The 16,486-nt window shown below is 44.2% G+C and overlaps 1 protein-coding gene across 1 annotated transcript in view; it reads right to left on the bottom strand.

Annotated features, from left to right (window-relative positions):
- Nucleotides 1–7,279: 7,279 nt before the first annotated feature.
- Nucleotides 7,280–16,486, bottom strand: part of LOC146072253 (uncharacterized) — a 32,442-nt gene continuing 23,235 nt past the window's right edge. Inside the window, exons 4-7 of the mRNA XM_083179579.1 lie at nt 14,612–14,959; nt 12,157–12,285; nt 10,955–11,037; nt 7,280–7,917 (exon numbers count right to left, since the gene is read on the bottom strand). Of these exons, the coding sequence (XP_083035705.1) occupies nt 10,964–11,037; nt 12,157–12,285; nt 14,612–14,959 (551 nt within the window). The 3' untranslated portion in view covers nt 7,280–7,917; nt 10,955–10,963. The remainder of the gene's footprint in view (nt 7,918–10,954; nt 11,038–12,156; nt 12,286–14,611; nt 14,960–16,486) is intronic.

The raw sequence follows: 16,486 nt of genomic DNA, 5'->3' as shown, positions 1-16,486 counted from the left end.
TTCTAGGCTTAAGAGTTAAGTTAAGGTATAGATAAACAACAACAACATAATTCCCTAGGAGCCTTATGAGTCCTGTGAATGTACTGACAGACCACATTTCTAGATAGCTTCTGGCGGTAGGGAGGTCTGCAAGGTGATGTGGTTGACCAGAACAGATGGCACTCAGCATACAGCCAGTAATTAGACATTCATTTTGGGTAAATGTGTTGAATCATTAAGAATAGACCTTGTGCTTTAAACAGAGCAAAAAAACACAAAGTATGATTTCTCTCCCTTGCCTCTGGGGGGGATTCCCCAAACCTAGCCCCACCCACCTACTGACAGTGACCTAAGTCAGCTCTGCTAAGAAGATTTCCGCCTTGACCTGACTGTAATATCTGCAGCTTCATACACTGCCCACATCCTCTGGGCCAGTATCTGAGTTGTGGATAAACAGTGTCTTCAGTAGGTCAGCAGTCAATAGGTCAACACCAGGGGATGCGGCCATTTGGTCTACAGCATGTTGGTAGACAGTCATTAGGTCAACACCATTAGGTCGACATGGGAAAAGGTCGACATGGGTCTAGGTCGACATAGGAAAAGGTCGACATGGTTCTAGGTCGAAAGGTCATTAGTTCGACAGGTCGTTAGTTCGACAGGTCATTAGTTTGACAGTGTCTCGGTCGACAGTCAAAAGGTCGACATGGTGTTTTTCACAATTTTTTGAGCCGACATGTGCCGACAGGTGGTATTTCATGCCCTACCATCCACTAGGGTGTGGTGGGAGAATAAAATAGACGCATTGCAAGGGAGATGCGGTGCACTTTAAACTGTGTCCATGTTGACTGTGTTGACATTCAGGTAAAAAAACTGTGAAAACCCCATGTCGACTTTTCACTGTCGACCTAGGCATTGTCGAACTAATGAAATGTCGAACTAATGACCTGTCGAACTAATGACCTTTTGACCTAGAACCATGTCCACCTTTTCCCATGTTGACCTAGACCCACGTCGACCTTTTTCCATGTTGACCTAATGGTGTCGAACTAATGACTGTCGACCATCATGCTGTAGACCAAATGATCCCAACCCAACACCAGATGGGGGCTGCTGCAGAGTTCAAAATTCAAATAGGGGAGTCACATCAACTGCAGGCACGGGGAAAGTTGGAAGAGCCTGTGATCACCGCTGTTCTGCCTGGCAAAGCAGCCGGTAATCTAACAGTGCTGGGAAGGGAGCATTGGGAAGGGAGGCTGCTGCCTAGTTACTCCGTATTTATGCCGCGAGGAAACACCCCTTTTACTTGAGACCCCTCCCCTTTTTGGCCACAGTCGTACCTCTCATCCAAAGTTGTGGTCGACACATTGAATGGGTCCATTTGGCACACAAGGCTGATCACACTGGACGGGTCCAGGGGAAACACACAGCTGATCACACTTGATGGTTCTATTGGACACACACAGCTGATCACACTGGCTGAATCCATCAGACACACAGCTGATCACACTGGTCAGTCCATAGGACACACACAGCTGATCACACTGGATGGTTCCATTGGACACACACAGCTGATCCCACTGGATGGTTCCATTGGACACACACAAAGCTGATCACACTGGATGTTCCATTGGACACACATAGCTGATCACACTGGTTGGTTTCATTGGACACACACAGCTGATCACACTGGATGGTTCCATTGGATACACATAGCTGATCACACTGGACGGTTCCATTGGACACACATAGCTGATCACACAGGACGGGTCCATCAGACACACATAGCTGATCACACTGGTCACACAGCTAATTACAAAATTAACTTTTTTTTACCATCCGCCTATGGCGTTTCGGGCTGTAGCCAGCGGTGTAGCTAGGTGCTATGGTGCCCAGAGCAAGGGCATGTTTCGTACCCCACCACCACCACCAATCCCCCAAACCCCATGATCCATGATTATTCATATGATTATGATTGCATCAGAAAGCAGCACTGCCCGGGAGCCGGCCCGAGCAGCAGCAGCAGCTTGGCCAGGGACTCGGGAAGATCGTGGTGACGTGCGTGACCTCATCGGCTTCACGGCCGCAGGAACTGGGTGAGCAGGCAGGTGCTGGGCAGGGCAGCCGCCGGCGCATGCTGCCCGCTGAGCTGAGGGTTAATTAGTGACTGTGCCGCCCGGACAGGACTCCTGGCTCATGTGCGGAGGGGGGGGGGCGGCTCCCTGTGCCCTTCCGGTGCCCGGAGCCTGTGCTCCACTGGCTCCGCCCTCCCTATGCCTCTGGCTGTAGCCTGTCTTCAGGTTTATGTCCTGAAGATGGGATATGGCCTGAAATGCCGTAGGCAGACAGTAAAAATTGTTATTTTCAAAGTCCTGGAGTGACATACCCTTTATCGATATCTATACCAGAGGAGCTTCCCCTGTTTGGATGGGCACCCGGGCAAGTACCACATATGGCTGCACAACATAATTGCAAGTAGTGCCAGACCCCCCCCTCCCAAAAAAATAAATATACATCTATGTCATAATGTCATAATATTGGGAGAACACACTAACGATATATCAGCCAGGTACAGTATATGGAACATACCAATCAATAGCATCTAATGCCAACTTCAGATAACCTTCGCAATTGTAGCCTATGGGTCACGATTGTTACCAGGAGAGGAATCCATTGGATCCGTCTCCTGCAATGTCACCCACACGTATGTGGACTGATGACCGCACAGGAGAAGTAGTGCAGTCAAACCCCCAAGTAGCAAAGTGATCGTATTAGCCAGGATAAAACTGCTCTCTCATTGGTGGAGGTGTGTACTACATGAGAGATAAATAAAGTGGAGGAGAGGTGAGAGTCTGAAGCAAAGGTCTTATTCTGGAGAGGTTGTGGAGGTGAAAATGACATGACTTGGAGAGAGAAACAGTGGCAAGTGATAAAGTACCTGACAATCAGATCCTGTCAGTTATTTCCACTTTATCACTCTCCAAGACTTAGCACATCTGTCTCTGGAAGTGGAAGGAGTTTAGTATGACAGATAGATAGATTTGGGGGAGTTGTTTTGATTCTGTGCAGGGTAAATACTGTACTGGCTACTTTATTCTTAAACTGTCATTTAGATTTCAGTTTGAAAACACCTCACTCAAATCTAACTCTCTCTGCACGGGAATGGATCATTAGGTCTACAAGAAGTTGGTCGACAAGCATTGGGTCACCATTGGGTCACCATTGGGTCACCATTAGGTCGACGTGCAGAAAGGTCGACATGGGCCTAGGTCGACACATGCATTAGGTCGACATTGGCAAGGTCGAGAGTCAAAAGGTCGGCATGGGTTTTTTCACTAATTTTTTTTTTTACCCAAATGCCGACACTGAAATGTAGCACTTTGGGCACGGTGTCTCGCTGCGCTCGGCACACTATTTTATCCTCCCACCACGCCCTAGTGGATGGTAGCGCATGAAATATCACCAGTCGGCACATGTCGGTTTAAAAAACTGCAAAAAAACAATTTTTAAATTTCGATTGTCGACCTTAGCCATGTCGACCTAATGCTTGTATCGACCTAATGATCTGTCGACCTAGACGCATGTTGACCTAGACCCATGTCAACATTTCTGCATGTCGACCTAATGGTGTCTACCCAATGCTTGTCGACCTAATAACCGTATCTCCTCTGCACATGTTACACCTGCAGTGCAGCATAGTTTTGCCAAGTTGTGTACTTTTTTGCTTTGTTTGTTCTTGTGGTTGTCACATTTGCTGATGTGCCAGTAAGTGACGGACAACGTGTACTATTTCCTGCAGAGAGGTGACCAAGTTATACTGCGACTTAGATGAGAAATCTTTTTATGTAGCAAAATGTAGTCACCACAATTGCTGGGTGTGAGAATTAGCATTGGGGTTACTCAGGCCATGACAAATCTTCTACAATAACAGCTGTAAATACACTTTAATTGTACTGTATATCATTTACCAGGTGGCCCGTGTGAAAATTTTGCATGCAAATAAAATACGATTCATTTTCTAGCGAGGTTGGTGGTTTGTAGTAGGATGGAAGAAGAACCGGTTCATTTGTAGCCATTTCGAGAAGCCGAGCAAAACTGATCTGTATCAACGCATCCATGGAACGAACTCTAGGGCCAAATGTCAATATATAAGCTGGATTTTTACACAAACAATACAATGTGCAATTGTAAATGAACAATTCCTCAGAAGCGAAGAACTTAAATCTTTGAAACGGTTCCTCATTTATGGATTTTGGGGAGAAAAAGGTATATTAATTATTGCAAGGGCCGCCTAGTAGGTTTTATTTATTTTCCTTACATTTTAGACATACCTCAGGGGGGGCCCTTCCCCTCCTATTATAGAAGAGGGGTCCAGGTCTCTGGGTGACCTGTCTGCAGAGACAAGGAAAGGAATTATCAGGGCCTTTGTATAGAGGTCTCTGCTGTGATCCCCATTGCTGGCTGCACCCAGGGGCGTAACTAGACCTGCCCCAGAGCAAAATTGTGAAAGGGCCCCCCAGTATTCCGAGGGTTTGGGGTCAGATTAGAAGATGGGGAGGGGTATGACAGAGTAGAAGGCAGGACCAGACAGGCTGGATACTAGTTAAGGTTACACGAAGGTGAGGATTATGGTAATGGGGGGGGGGCTGTGACTGTTCTGGCTGGGGGTTAGACTTTGGGCAGTGGGATGTGGGCAATAAGCTGATCGGGGAGGGGAAGGGCAGGCAGGGTGACAGACACTGGGATGGTGAGGACCACTGGGCTGGGAATAAGGGATGGTTGGTCAAATGGGGTGGCACTGGGCTGGTTGCTTAGATGGGGGGCACTGAGTTGGGGGAAGGGGATGGTTGGTTAGATGGGGCAATGGGCTGGGGATGGTTGGTCAGATGGGGGGTGCACTGGGATGGGGTCCGGGGACAAGGCTGGGGACAGAGGATGGTAGCACTGACCTGGGGATTGCTTCTCTGGCTTGCACAATCCACCTCCTCAGCTCCAGCTGCTGCTTGAAGGTCTGTGCTGGTGCGGGGGATCCACCAAGTGGTTCCCCCCGCTAGGTCTGAGAATTAGCGCTGGAACCTGCTGAGGCCAGGGAGGGGGAGCCACCAATCTCCGTACAGAGGTCTCTTACAATCAGTGCCAGGAGGGGGGCCGCCAAGCAGTGGCGTAGCGAGGGCAGAGACGGCAGAGCACAAGCACCGGGCGCTGGAAGATCAGAGGGCGCCGGAGCCGTCCCCTTCCGTGAACTGCCAGCCCTGCCCGCTCCTGTCTCCCCTCTCCCCACTCACGCTGTGCCGAGTGATGTGCAGGGGTGGGGCGGGTACATATTACCTGGGCCCGGGTCAGAGTTCAGTTCATTGCGAGCTGGCGGCAGAGAGGGGCGGGGTGAGGCGGCGCAGCACTACTATTGCTGCTGATCCCCTTACCTCCACTGATTGAAGGCGTCATCGTTGGTTCCAGCTGGCCTGGGTCTCCTCCCGACTCCTGCGCTGCTTCTGCTGGATCGCCGGCTCCTCTGCTGCCACCCACCCTCCTCATGGCCCGCTGGCAGTATCCCCAGAGCACAGGGTAATAGCAGGGAGGGGGGGCACAGAGAAAGGAGCAGCAGGGGGGAAGCACAGAGAAAGGAGCAGCAGGGGGGGCACAGAGAAAGGAGCAGGCATGGGGGGGGACAATGGGGAAAGGAACAGGCACAGGGTGTAAGGAGTCGGCACAGTGGGCACAGGGTAGGGAGCAGGCAGAGGGGTAAGCAGCAGGCACAGGGGACATAGGGTAGGCTTCAGGCACAGGCGGAATGGGGTAAGGAGCAGGCATGGGGGGGGCGCGAAACATGCCCTTGCTCCGGGCACAGTGGCACCTAGCTACACCACTGCCACCAAGCTCCACACGGGGGTCTGCTGAGCCTTGGGCCCCCAAAACACCCCCGGGCCCAATAGCAGCTGCACCCTCTATAGTTATGCCACTGGCTGCTCCTGTAGTGCAGAAGGAAATCAATCTTTCTTCCCACTGCCTTTATATGCCCCAACTGTTAGTGCCACGGCTTTGCAAGCAGGGATGTTGCACGGGCAGCCGATTCTCTGTCATGTACTGAGGTGCGCATGCACTTGTCCTGCTTCAGGTGCACGTAGCTGTGGGGCTCTGCTGCCGACTGGGGCCACATGTTGTGTGCGCAGGACCTGCAGCGAAGCTGAGCTGCAGGAGCACTACGTAGCTGGACAGGCTCTGTTTTAGCTGTCAGGTGAGGGGGGGACAGAGACTACACAGCATTCCGGTAGCAGCACTGGCGGTAATGTACCAGTGCTGCTAGTGTTATTAGCGCGTTAAATCTTCCATGTTTTTCATACAATGGGGGGGGGGGACAGGTACTGCACAGCGGTCTGGTAGCAGCAATGGCAGTAGTGCACCAGTGCTGCTAGTCTTATTAGCGTGTGAAATCCCCCATTTTTTCATACACTGTGCGGATCCAAAGATCCCCATGTTTTTCATACAGTGAGTGGATCTGGTGCAGCAGGAAGTTGGAGGGGCGGAGTTTAATATGAAACAAATGTAGCAGTTTATACAATAGTTTTGCAAGAAAGTGCAATTGATAGAAATGTTTAATGTTAATGTTGTTATATGGTAAACTGACATGGTTTATGGTAAATGTTTATAGCTTAAAGTAAAGCCTTGAAAGTTATAATATGATTTCTTCCATTGTTATAAGTAAGTTATGCTAAAGATTGTGAAATCAAAAACTGTTTTTAAATGTAATTATGGTTCTATTATTTACTCATGTTATGCAATGCATGGGGACATGCAGAATTCCAGGGGGAAATGTATGTGCCACCCTAACACAGTCAAGAGATAGTCTCCATGTATCCAGACAACAGAGTTAGTATGGGGTTAATTGCAATCATTCATAAGGGTTAGTAATAGCAAGTTTGTAGGACTCAAGCGGATTTTTTAAATAAAAAAACAGATGCACAAAGCCAATTAGCGTGTAAAGCCAACACGCATAAAGCAGTTTGTTAGGCAATGGTACACTGATAACGGCATAAGAGGTTAGTTGTGTATCTCACCCTCCGTAGTAGATGGTAGTGGTATAGGAGGACGGGGAGCTCGTCTAATCTGCAGCTCAACCCTGTAAGTATTGGTGGAAGTCTTAAGACCGGTGAGTCTGACGACTTGTTTGTTAAACCAAAAGAAAAATTGGAAAACTGCGCTATTAATTAATTTCAGGCACCAGGGAAGAACACACTTTCACAAATATTTATTTTTCTAATGATCAATTAGTATCATCATATTTATTAAATATACTGGTAAAAAACATTTTTGGTGGCCACCTATACACAATTAACAAAAACACAATAATACAATGTAAATGGTATGCAATCAACTGGAAATTAGATGCTTAACTACTTGATCAGAAAGTGGTAAATACACCTCTTTTTTGCAGAGGAGATGCTCGCAAAGCCAGTCACACAGTGACTTCACATTACACTACAGTAAGTGTAGTCATGTTCAGCTACCCCGCTGAACTCTTTCAATAGTGCTACAATAGTATCTACTGATACTATGCACTACTGTACAGTACAGAATGCCAGGCTACTTCGAGGTTACTGACTGATGCTGGGCCAGCCCTCTGATGAAGTCTCCGTGATGAAATGCGTTGGGACGTGGCCTGGCGTCGGTCAAGTTGTAGAGTGTAACCGCTCCAACTACACGGCTTGTAGCAGACGGCATCACTTTCGCTGAGATCACCTGCGGTTGTGTTAACCACTGAATGCGGTATGTTTACACATTCTTATGTACTTGTGACTGGATTTTTTAACAGATTCAATTTTATTAAATTATATATGCACCAAGGAGTGCTCCTTTTTTCTGTATTTTAAATATATATATATCTATCTTGTGGAACTTAAATGAATCTCGTTATTTGGCCATTCTGTCTTGATTCTCTTGACTCTAAAGTAAAAAAAAACAACAACACAATTTTAAAACACATACAGTATAGAAATATTCAGTGTTTATATATATATATATATATATATATATATATATATATATATATATATATATATATAATGGATTTCCTGCTTCATATAAAATGTGCATTCATCAGCAAGATGGCTATGTGTACACATACAAACACAGCTTACAGCTGGAGTCCCTGACACCACACAGATTTGCAGGAATCCTTCTGTGCACACACGAGCTGCTGGGAAAACTGGGAGGGATCCTATTGGAACCCTTTCAGTGAAGCATTCTGAAAAGTCCAAAGCATTCTCTAGGCACCGCCATCAACAGATGGGGTTTCTGCATCAGGTACAAGCTCTGGAAAGTTTGGGTCTATATTGATCTATATTATGGCCCAAAACTGATATAGATTTTTTTAGTTTTGACCTATATTATTCAATAGCCACCAGGGAATGTGATCTTTATTATTCACTAGCCACCAGAGAATGTGATCTATATTATTCAATAGCCACCAGGGAATGTGATCTATATTATTCACTAACCACCAGGGAATGTGATCTTTATTATTCACTAGCCACCAGAGAATGCAATTTATATTATTCACTAGCCACCAGAGAATGCGATCTATATTATTCACTAGCCACCAGAGAATGTGATCTATATTATTCACTAGCCACCAGAGAATGTGATCTATTTTATTCACTAACCACCAGAGAATGTGATCTATATTATTCACTAGCCACCAGAGAATGTGATCTATATTATTCACTAGCCACCAGAGAATGTGATCTATATTATTCACTAGCCATCAGAGAATGTGATCTATATTATTCACTAGCCACCAGAGACTGGGATCTATATTATTCAATAGCCACCAGGGAATGTGATCTATATTATTCACTAGACCCTACAGAATGTGATCTATATTATTCACTAGCCACCAGAGAATGTGATCTATATTATTCGCTAGACCCTACAGAATGTGATCTCTATTATTCACTAGCCACCAGAGAATGTGATCTCTATTATTCACTAACCACCAGAGAGCGTAACCTATAATATTCACTAGCCACCAGAGAATGTAGCCTATATTATCCACTAGCCACCCGAGAATGTAACCTATATTATTCACTAGCCCCCAGAGAATGTGATCTATTTTATTCACTAGTCACCAGAGAATGTAACCTATAATAATCACTAGCCAACAGAGAATGTAACCTATATTATTCACTAGCCACCAGAGAATGTAACCTATAATAATCACTAGCCACCAGAGCATGTGATCTATATTATTCACTAGCCACCAGAGAATGTGATCTATACTATTCTCTAGTCACCAGAGAATGTGATCTATATTATTCACTAGCCACCAGAGAATGTGATCTATATAAATCACTAGCCACCAGAGAATGTGATCTATATTATTCACTAGCCACCAGAGAATGTGATCTATATTATTCACTAGCCACCAGAGAATGTGATCTATATTATTCACTAGCCACCAGAGAATGTGATCTATATTATTCACTAGCCACCAGAGAATGTGATCTATATTATTCACTAGCCACCAGAGAATGTGATCTATATTATTCACTAGCCACCAGAGAACGTGATCTATATTATTCACTAGCCACCAGAGAATGTGATCTATATTATTCACTAGCCACCAGAGAATGTGATCTATATTATTAAATAGCCACCAGAGAATGTGATCTATATTATTCACTATCCACCAGAGAATGTGATCTATATTATTCACTAACCACCAGGGAATGTGATCTTTATTATTCACTAGCCACCAGAGAATGCGATCTATATTATTCACTAGCCACCAGAGAATGTGATCTATATTATTCACTAGCCACCAGAGAATGTAACCTATAATAATCACTAGCCACCAGAGCATGTGATCTATATTATTCACTAGCCACCAGAGAATGGGATCTATACTATTCTCTAGTCACCAGAGAATGTGATCTATATTATTCACTAGCCACCAGAGAATGTGATCTATATAAATCACTAGCCACCAGAGAATGTGATCTATATTATTCACTAGCCACCAGAGAATGTGATCTATATTATTCACTAGCCACCAGAGAATGGGATCTATATTATTCACTAGCCACCAGAGAATGTGATCTATATTATTCGCTAGACCCTACAGAATGTGATCTATATTATTCACTAGCCACCAGAGAATGTGATCTATATTATTCACTAACCACCAGAGAGCGTAACCTATAATATTCACTAGCCACCAGAGAATGTAACCTATATTATCCACTAGCCACCCGAGTATGTAACCTATATTATTCACTAGCCCCCAGAGAATGTGATCTATTTTATTCACTAGTCACCCGAGAATGTAACCTATAATAATCACTAGCCAACAGAGAATGTAACCTATATTATTCACTAGCCACCAGAGAATGTAACCTATAATAATCACTAGCCACCAGAGCATGTGATCTATATTATTCACTAGCCACCAGAGAATGGGATCTATACTATTCTCTAGTCACCAGAGAATGTGATCTATATTATTCACTAGCCACCAGAGAATGTGATCTATATAAATCACTAGCCACCAGAGAATGTGATCTATATTATTCACTAGCCACCAGAGAATGTGATCTATATTATTCACTAGCCACCAGAGAATGGGATCTATATTATTCACTAGCCACCAGAGAATGGGATCTATATTATTCACTAGCCACCAGAGAACGTGATCTATATTATTCACTAGCCACCAGAGAACGTGATCTATATTATTCACTAGCCACCAGAGAATGTGATCTATATTATTCACTAGCCACCAGAGAACGTGATCTATATTATTCACTAGCCACCAGAGAACGTGATCTATATTATTCACTAGCCACCATAGGACATGATCCCTGTATATTATTCATTGGCCATTGCATAGACAAACTAAACTTAGTTTTATCTTTTCCAATATTAGGTGCCCTGACAACAGGTCATATACACACAGAAAATACTCCGGTTTTCTTCCACATACTTTATTTTTTCACTTTTCAAAAGTCACATATGTTCCGTGTTCGTCGTTGAGGTTTGAGGCTGTTGTTTCTGCATTCACCGCACCTTTAAACAAACATTATAATATATACAACATCAGTAATATTCTTCTGCATCACTACATTATCTGCATTGTACAGTATTGTAGTCTTTCTCTTCCAAAGCCAAGCACTCAATGCGGAAAATTTACTTAGATGGGATTTCTATTTCTGATGGGTGTTGCTATGGGCAAACCAATTAAAATCTACTTCTTATTTATTTAACACCTTCTTGAAGATAATAGAATCTGATTGGTTGTCCTCAGCAACACCCCATCTGAAATAAAATTCCCATCGTAGTAAATAAACCTTTCAAACTGGGGGAGGATGATTACAGAGTGATGGATTAGAGCAGTGGTTCCCAACCTTTTTTCTCTCCCGTACCCCTTGTTTAGGCTTTTCATTTATAAGTACCCCTCCTCTCAATTTGAAATTTCCACAGTACTTATGAGTGGAAGTGAGCGGTATGCGTGTCCTAATATTAAGGAGTAGCCGAGGACTAGTATATGATCAGGAATCAGGTCCGTCTTTGTCTGGCCGCCGGCTGTGTATTGCCTCCAGAGTTTCCGCTAACACCTGTAGGATTAATGCTTCTTCCACCCATGTCAGTGCGGGGCAGATGTTCACAGGTAGCTCTCAGTGAATTGCTGGTTGGGCAAAAGCACGAGGAGGCGCTGATGACGCTGCAGGTGGAACTGGAAATGACACAACGTGGCTTGTTTTCATGCCAATGGTAGACTTCTTTTGCCATTGGGAGACTTTTTCTTTTTCCGCCATTACCAATATTATTTCCAAATACCCCTAACTGGTCTGCAGAGTACCCCAGGTTGGGAACCACTGGATTAGATGATCATTTATAGGTATCAAATGTTATCTATGAAGATTAGATTTTAACCATTGTTTTTTGTTTTATGGGTGGTGAAGGTGGGGGGGGTGTGGCCAATATGCAATACATGTCTAAACGTGTCTAAATGGTGCAACAAAAGTAACAGGCATGGTTACCCTGGTAACTGGTGCTGGCATTGTGCGCAGTTACTGTGTGGAATTGTGATGCAGGCAAAGGGCGGCAGACAAGAGTATATTAAAAAAAAACATACAAAAGAAACATTTTTTTTATTATTATATTGCCAATGACAGAAGGACATACCTATATACCTGGAAGCCTGTATTGTGGATAGGATAAAGGGCACCAAGATCATTACGGAAATGACAGAGCGGACTGTGATGCGCAATATATTGTTTCCCGAGGATGAGGGTGAATCTTCATTGATTGAGTCTAGAATATAGAACACAGAGACAATGCATTATAAGGTGCCTGTCTGTATAACACCGTCATGGTTAGACCACGTTTCCCAGTTTAGCTCTTTGTCTGTGTAGTGAGCGGCCTGATTCTGAGTTGCACGCACAGTGGCTTGGGTATGGGTCATTGGGTCGTCCTATCTTAGGTTGGCATGCATGGGGTCGACAGCTGAAGGCCGACAGGTCTTAGGTCGACAACTAGTTTGACATGTAGTTTGACAGAGGTAAGGTCAACAGGGTCAGAAGTTCGACACAAGCATTAGGTCGACATTAGGAAGTCAACAGTCGGAAGGTTGACGTGAGGTTTTTACATTTCTCTGTCCTGAATGTCGACACAGTCAACATGAACAGTGAACCGCGTCGCTGTGCTCGTCATGCTTTGGGTACACTATTCTATTCTCCCGCCATGCTGTAGTGGATGGTAGGGCATGAAATACCACCTGCCGGCACATGTCGGCTAGAAGAAACATGAAAAACTTATGTCAACCTAATCCTTGTGTCGACCTTCTGACCTAGTCGACCTTACCCATGTCGACCTATTTCAGGTGTTGATCTTCAATGGTCGACCCAATGCAGCTTATCACCGTATACCAGTGGCTGTAGACCCCTTGGTCTGTAAGAAGGTCCCCATACACGGTCCGGTTAACGGATCCGTTTTGTACTTATATAGTACACATCGCATCGCATTGCATGCCTTGTGCATGCATTGTGCATGCAATGCGATGCAATGTAAATCAAGTACAGTATGTGCAGCACATACTTTTTGTGCTGTACGATGAGATGCGTGGGAGTGCGCATCTCAAAGTACAAAACGGACTGCCGGTGAACGGACCGTGTATGGGCGGCCTAAGTTATACAGTATCTTAGTGTTATAAGTTACTGTGTTGGCATGGTGACATCAGCCATTAGGGTGTTTATTTAAGATTTAATATAAATTCTCAAATTAGGAAATAGAAAGACAAAGATTTTTTCCCCTGTTCTTTTAACCCTTTGAATGCCAACATCTCTGTGAGAAATGCACAAAACACAGGGTCGGCGCCACCACTAGGCAGGACTAAGCATTTGCCTAGGGCGCCGGCCACTGGAGGGCGGTACTGAGCCACCGAGGTACCAGAGAGGTACCAGCATCACATCCCGGCCAGCGTGAATTAACGCTGCCGCCCGCTCCCTGCTGAGGGTATTTCAGTGAGGATGGAGACGCTACGCCCCCGCGCGAGCCGCCGGTTCCCTGGGGATTCAGCGAGGATGGATAGGACGCTCGGGACTCGCAGCACCCGGAAGCTGCATATCAGCTACACCAGGTACAGCGCCCGCACCCCCCCCCCCCCCCGTGCCGTAGTAAGTGTCGACCATTCCCCCCCCCCCCCCTGGGCGGGCGGCGCGGGGGGGTTTTGCCTGGGGCGGGGGGGGCTTGCACCGGCCCTGACAAAACATTGGCTAAAAATGCAAACATCTCTGTGAAAGATGTGCAAAATATCAGCTGAAAATGTCGCTCACATTTGTTATATAAATTCAAGTTAAAAAAAAGTTTTGTAAAAAAGATTACATTTCCTATATAAGGTAACATTACAGTTCATTATGATGAATAAAAATGTTTGTTAGGATATTTTCACACCAATTTTGACAAATTCACTTGGCACTCAAAGGGTTAAGCATAAAAAAAATTTAAACTGATATAAATTGTATCAGTAATTATTAGAGATGCGATCATTCGGTTTTACCCGAATTTACTTGGTGCTTTTTGCAATAAGAACCAATTAAATCCGAGCCACTCCTCTCTTCTAATTATGTAATAAATACGGTACAGTGACAGTATAAATTCTAGTACTCAACTCCAATCCTCAAGCGCAATCAATGAGTTCAGTCGGCATCCCGCATTGCTGCCGAACCCGCACCACAATACAAGCGGCCCATTCACTGACCTAGTGAATGGGCCAGTTTTATTGTGGTGCGAGTCCGGCAGCAATGCGGGATGCTGACTGAACTCGTAGGGTTTTTAAATGGGCAATAATTTACAAGGCATGGTTTTGCCTTAAAATAGATTGCCTCTTTAAAGAAAGCCTCCGAGTATAGGTGAAATCCCGCACAACCGCCGGACTCCAACCACAATACATCCTGCACCAAGTCTGTTATCATACACATGTGAGCTAATCTATGTGGCTGGGTCAGTAGTTATGGCACCCGTTGAGGATATGCAAGGCTTGAGAACATTGACCTAGAAATTAAATATTCTAAGTTAAAAATTTGCAAAATTGAGATACAGGCAAATAACAATTAAATAGAAATATATTTATATACTATACCCGAACTTGAGTTGAATCTAAGACTTGATGTTGAGGTCCCAGTAGGCTTTGGCTCTAATTTGGTATTTCTGGTATTATTCAACTTTATTGGAACTAAAGTAACTAAGATGTTTTCACTAAACACCAAACACGTGAAGTTTTTTGTGTTGTCGTTATCGTCCTTTATATACAGTGTGTTTTCCGTTAGCATATGGGTGACTCTCTGGCTCTTTACTGGAACAGAGTTAGAGTCATTTATTTGTACCCACACTAAAACAATATTGTCATTTGATTTAAGTTGAGACACTGAACATCTAAGTGCCGTGACGCTGTCATCATCATCAACTGAAGCTGGTGGATTGACATTCACTGAAACATGAAAACAGGAAAAAAGCACAATTTAAATTCCAATACAATATGTTAAATTAATAATTCTGGTAAAATATAAAAGGGGGAATTTTTGAAAATATACCTAAGGCCAATTTAGGTTATTCAAATAGAGAATTGATAACCAGTAGAATAGCAATTATATCAATAATGTCACTTTGAATTTGACATATAGATCAATGACACTTCACTTCAGAATTGTTCTGTAATTTTTTTTGTAAAAAACAAGATGCCATCACTAAACCCATAGCAGATGTGAGGATGAAATACCAGGCCATCCTACTGAGATGCTCGTCTTACTTCTATGAAGACCATAGTGTTGGAATTGGAGGTAGGATGTGAATTGCCGAGCCCCTCATCTAGGAGGGGGGGTAGTTATGCCAAATTTTGCCTCTATCTAGAATTCTGATTGTTAACTGGCCTTACCGCTAAATTATAAGATATCTTCAGCACAGGGAAGAGAGCTTTATTGCTCCTAGTACCCTTTGCAAAGATCTGAAGAGCAAAGATAAAAGCATGGGAAAAATGGCAAAGAAAAAACTTTAGGAAATAAATAAAGAGATACCACTCCACTCTGCACAAGATTTGCGTCTCTCATCTGAGCGGATCACTAGCTCCCATTCACTATTACAGGACTTTCATCTGGCTGCTCCCATCCTATGGAATGCCCTTCCATGCACAATAAGACTCTCCGCTAGCCTCCAAACTTTCAAGCGTTCCCTGAAAACTCACCTCTTCAGGCAAGCCTATCATATTTAAGTTCTACACGCCATAACCCTCTGAGGCACTTATGTATTATATAGCTTCCCTTCTGGACTTGTAACTTGTTGGGACTGCTCTGCTATTACTGATGCCTGTCCTTGTGTTTCCCTCCTATATACCTAATAGATTGTAAGCTTGCAGCAGGGCCCTCTAACCTCCAAGTCTGTCTGTTACCCAGTTTGTTTTATCACTGTCTACTATTGTAAAGCGCAACGGAATCTGCTGCGCTATATAAGAAACTGCAAATAAATAAATAATAAATAAAATGGCAAATACAAGGCAGAGGGACGAGACAGAGATGGGGGTAATGATACATAGGGGGGGGGGATTCAACCTGTGCCGATATTTCCTGACAGAGAAAATATCGGCACTTACCTAGAAAGTCAAATCTGTTTTGTAGGAAACGGTTGCGGATTGTTGAATTCACGTCTGTGTTTCCACAATCCGCGGCCATTTTCCCCAATCCGCGGACTTTCTGACACTTGACAGCCAGAACATTGAATTCCGGCTGTCGAGTTACAGTCAAAAGAAACGAAAATGGCCAAGATTCTGACTGTCGGGACGTTCCGACAGTCCGAATCCACATTGTGGGGTATCCAGTTGCCTACAGTAATCATTTTTACAGGTAATTTTTGGTGAAAAAAATATATAAGATCCATGATAAGTACATGGACCTATGTGTTCTCATGGCTGAAAAAAATCCCTAATAAGTGCCAGAATTGGGTTGTTATCATGGCAACTGAATGC

Source organism: Crinia signifera, chromosome 4 (genome assembly GCF_055691185.1).
Source record: "Crinia signifera chromosome 4, ASM5569118v1, whole genome shotgun sequence".
NCBI lineage: Eukaryota > Metazoa > Chordata > Amphibia > Anura > Myobatrachidae > Crinia > Crinia signifera.
The sequence above is the reverse complement of the archived record's forward strand: the minus strand, read 5'-3'. Positions and strand labels throughout refer to the sequence as shown.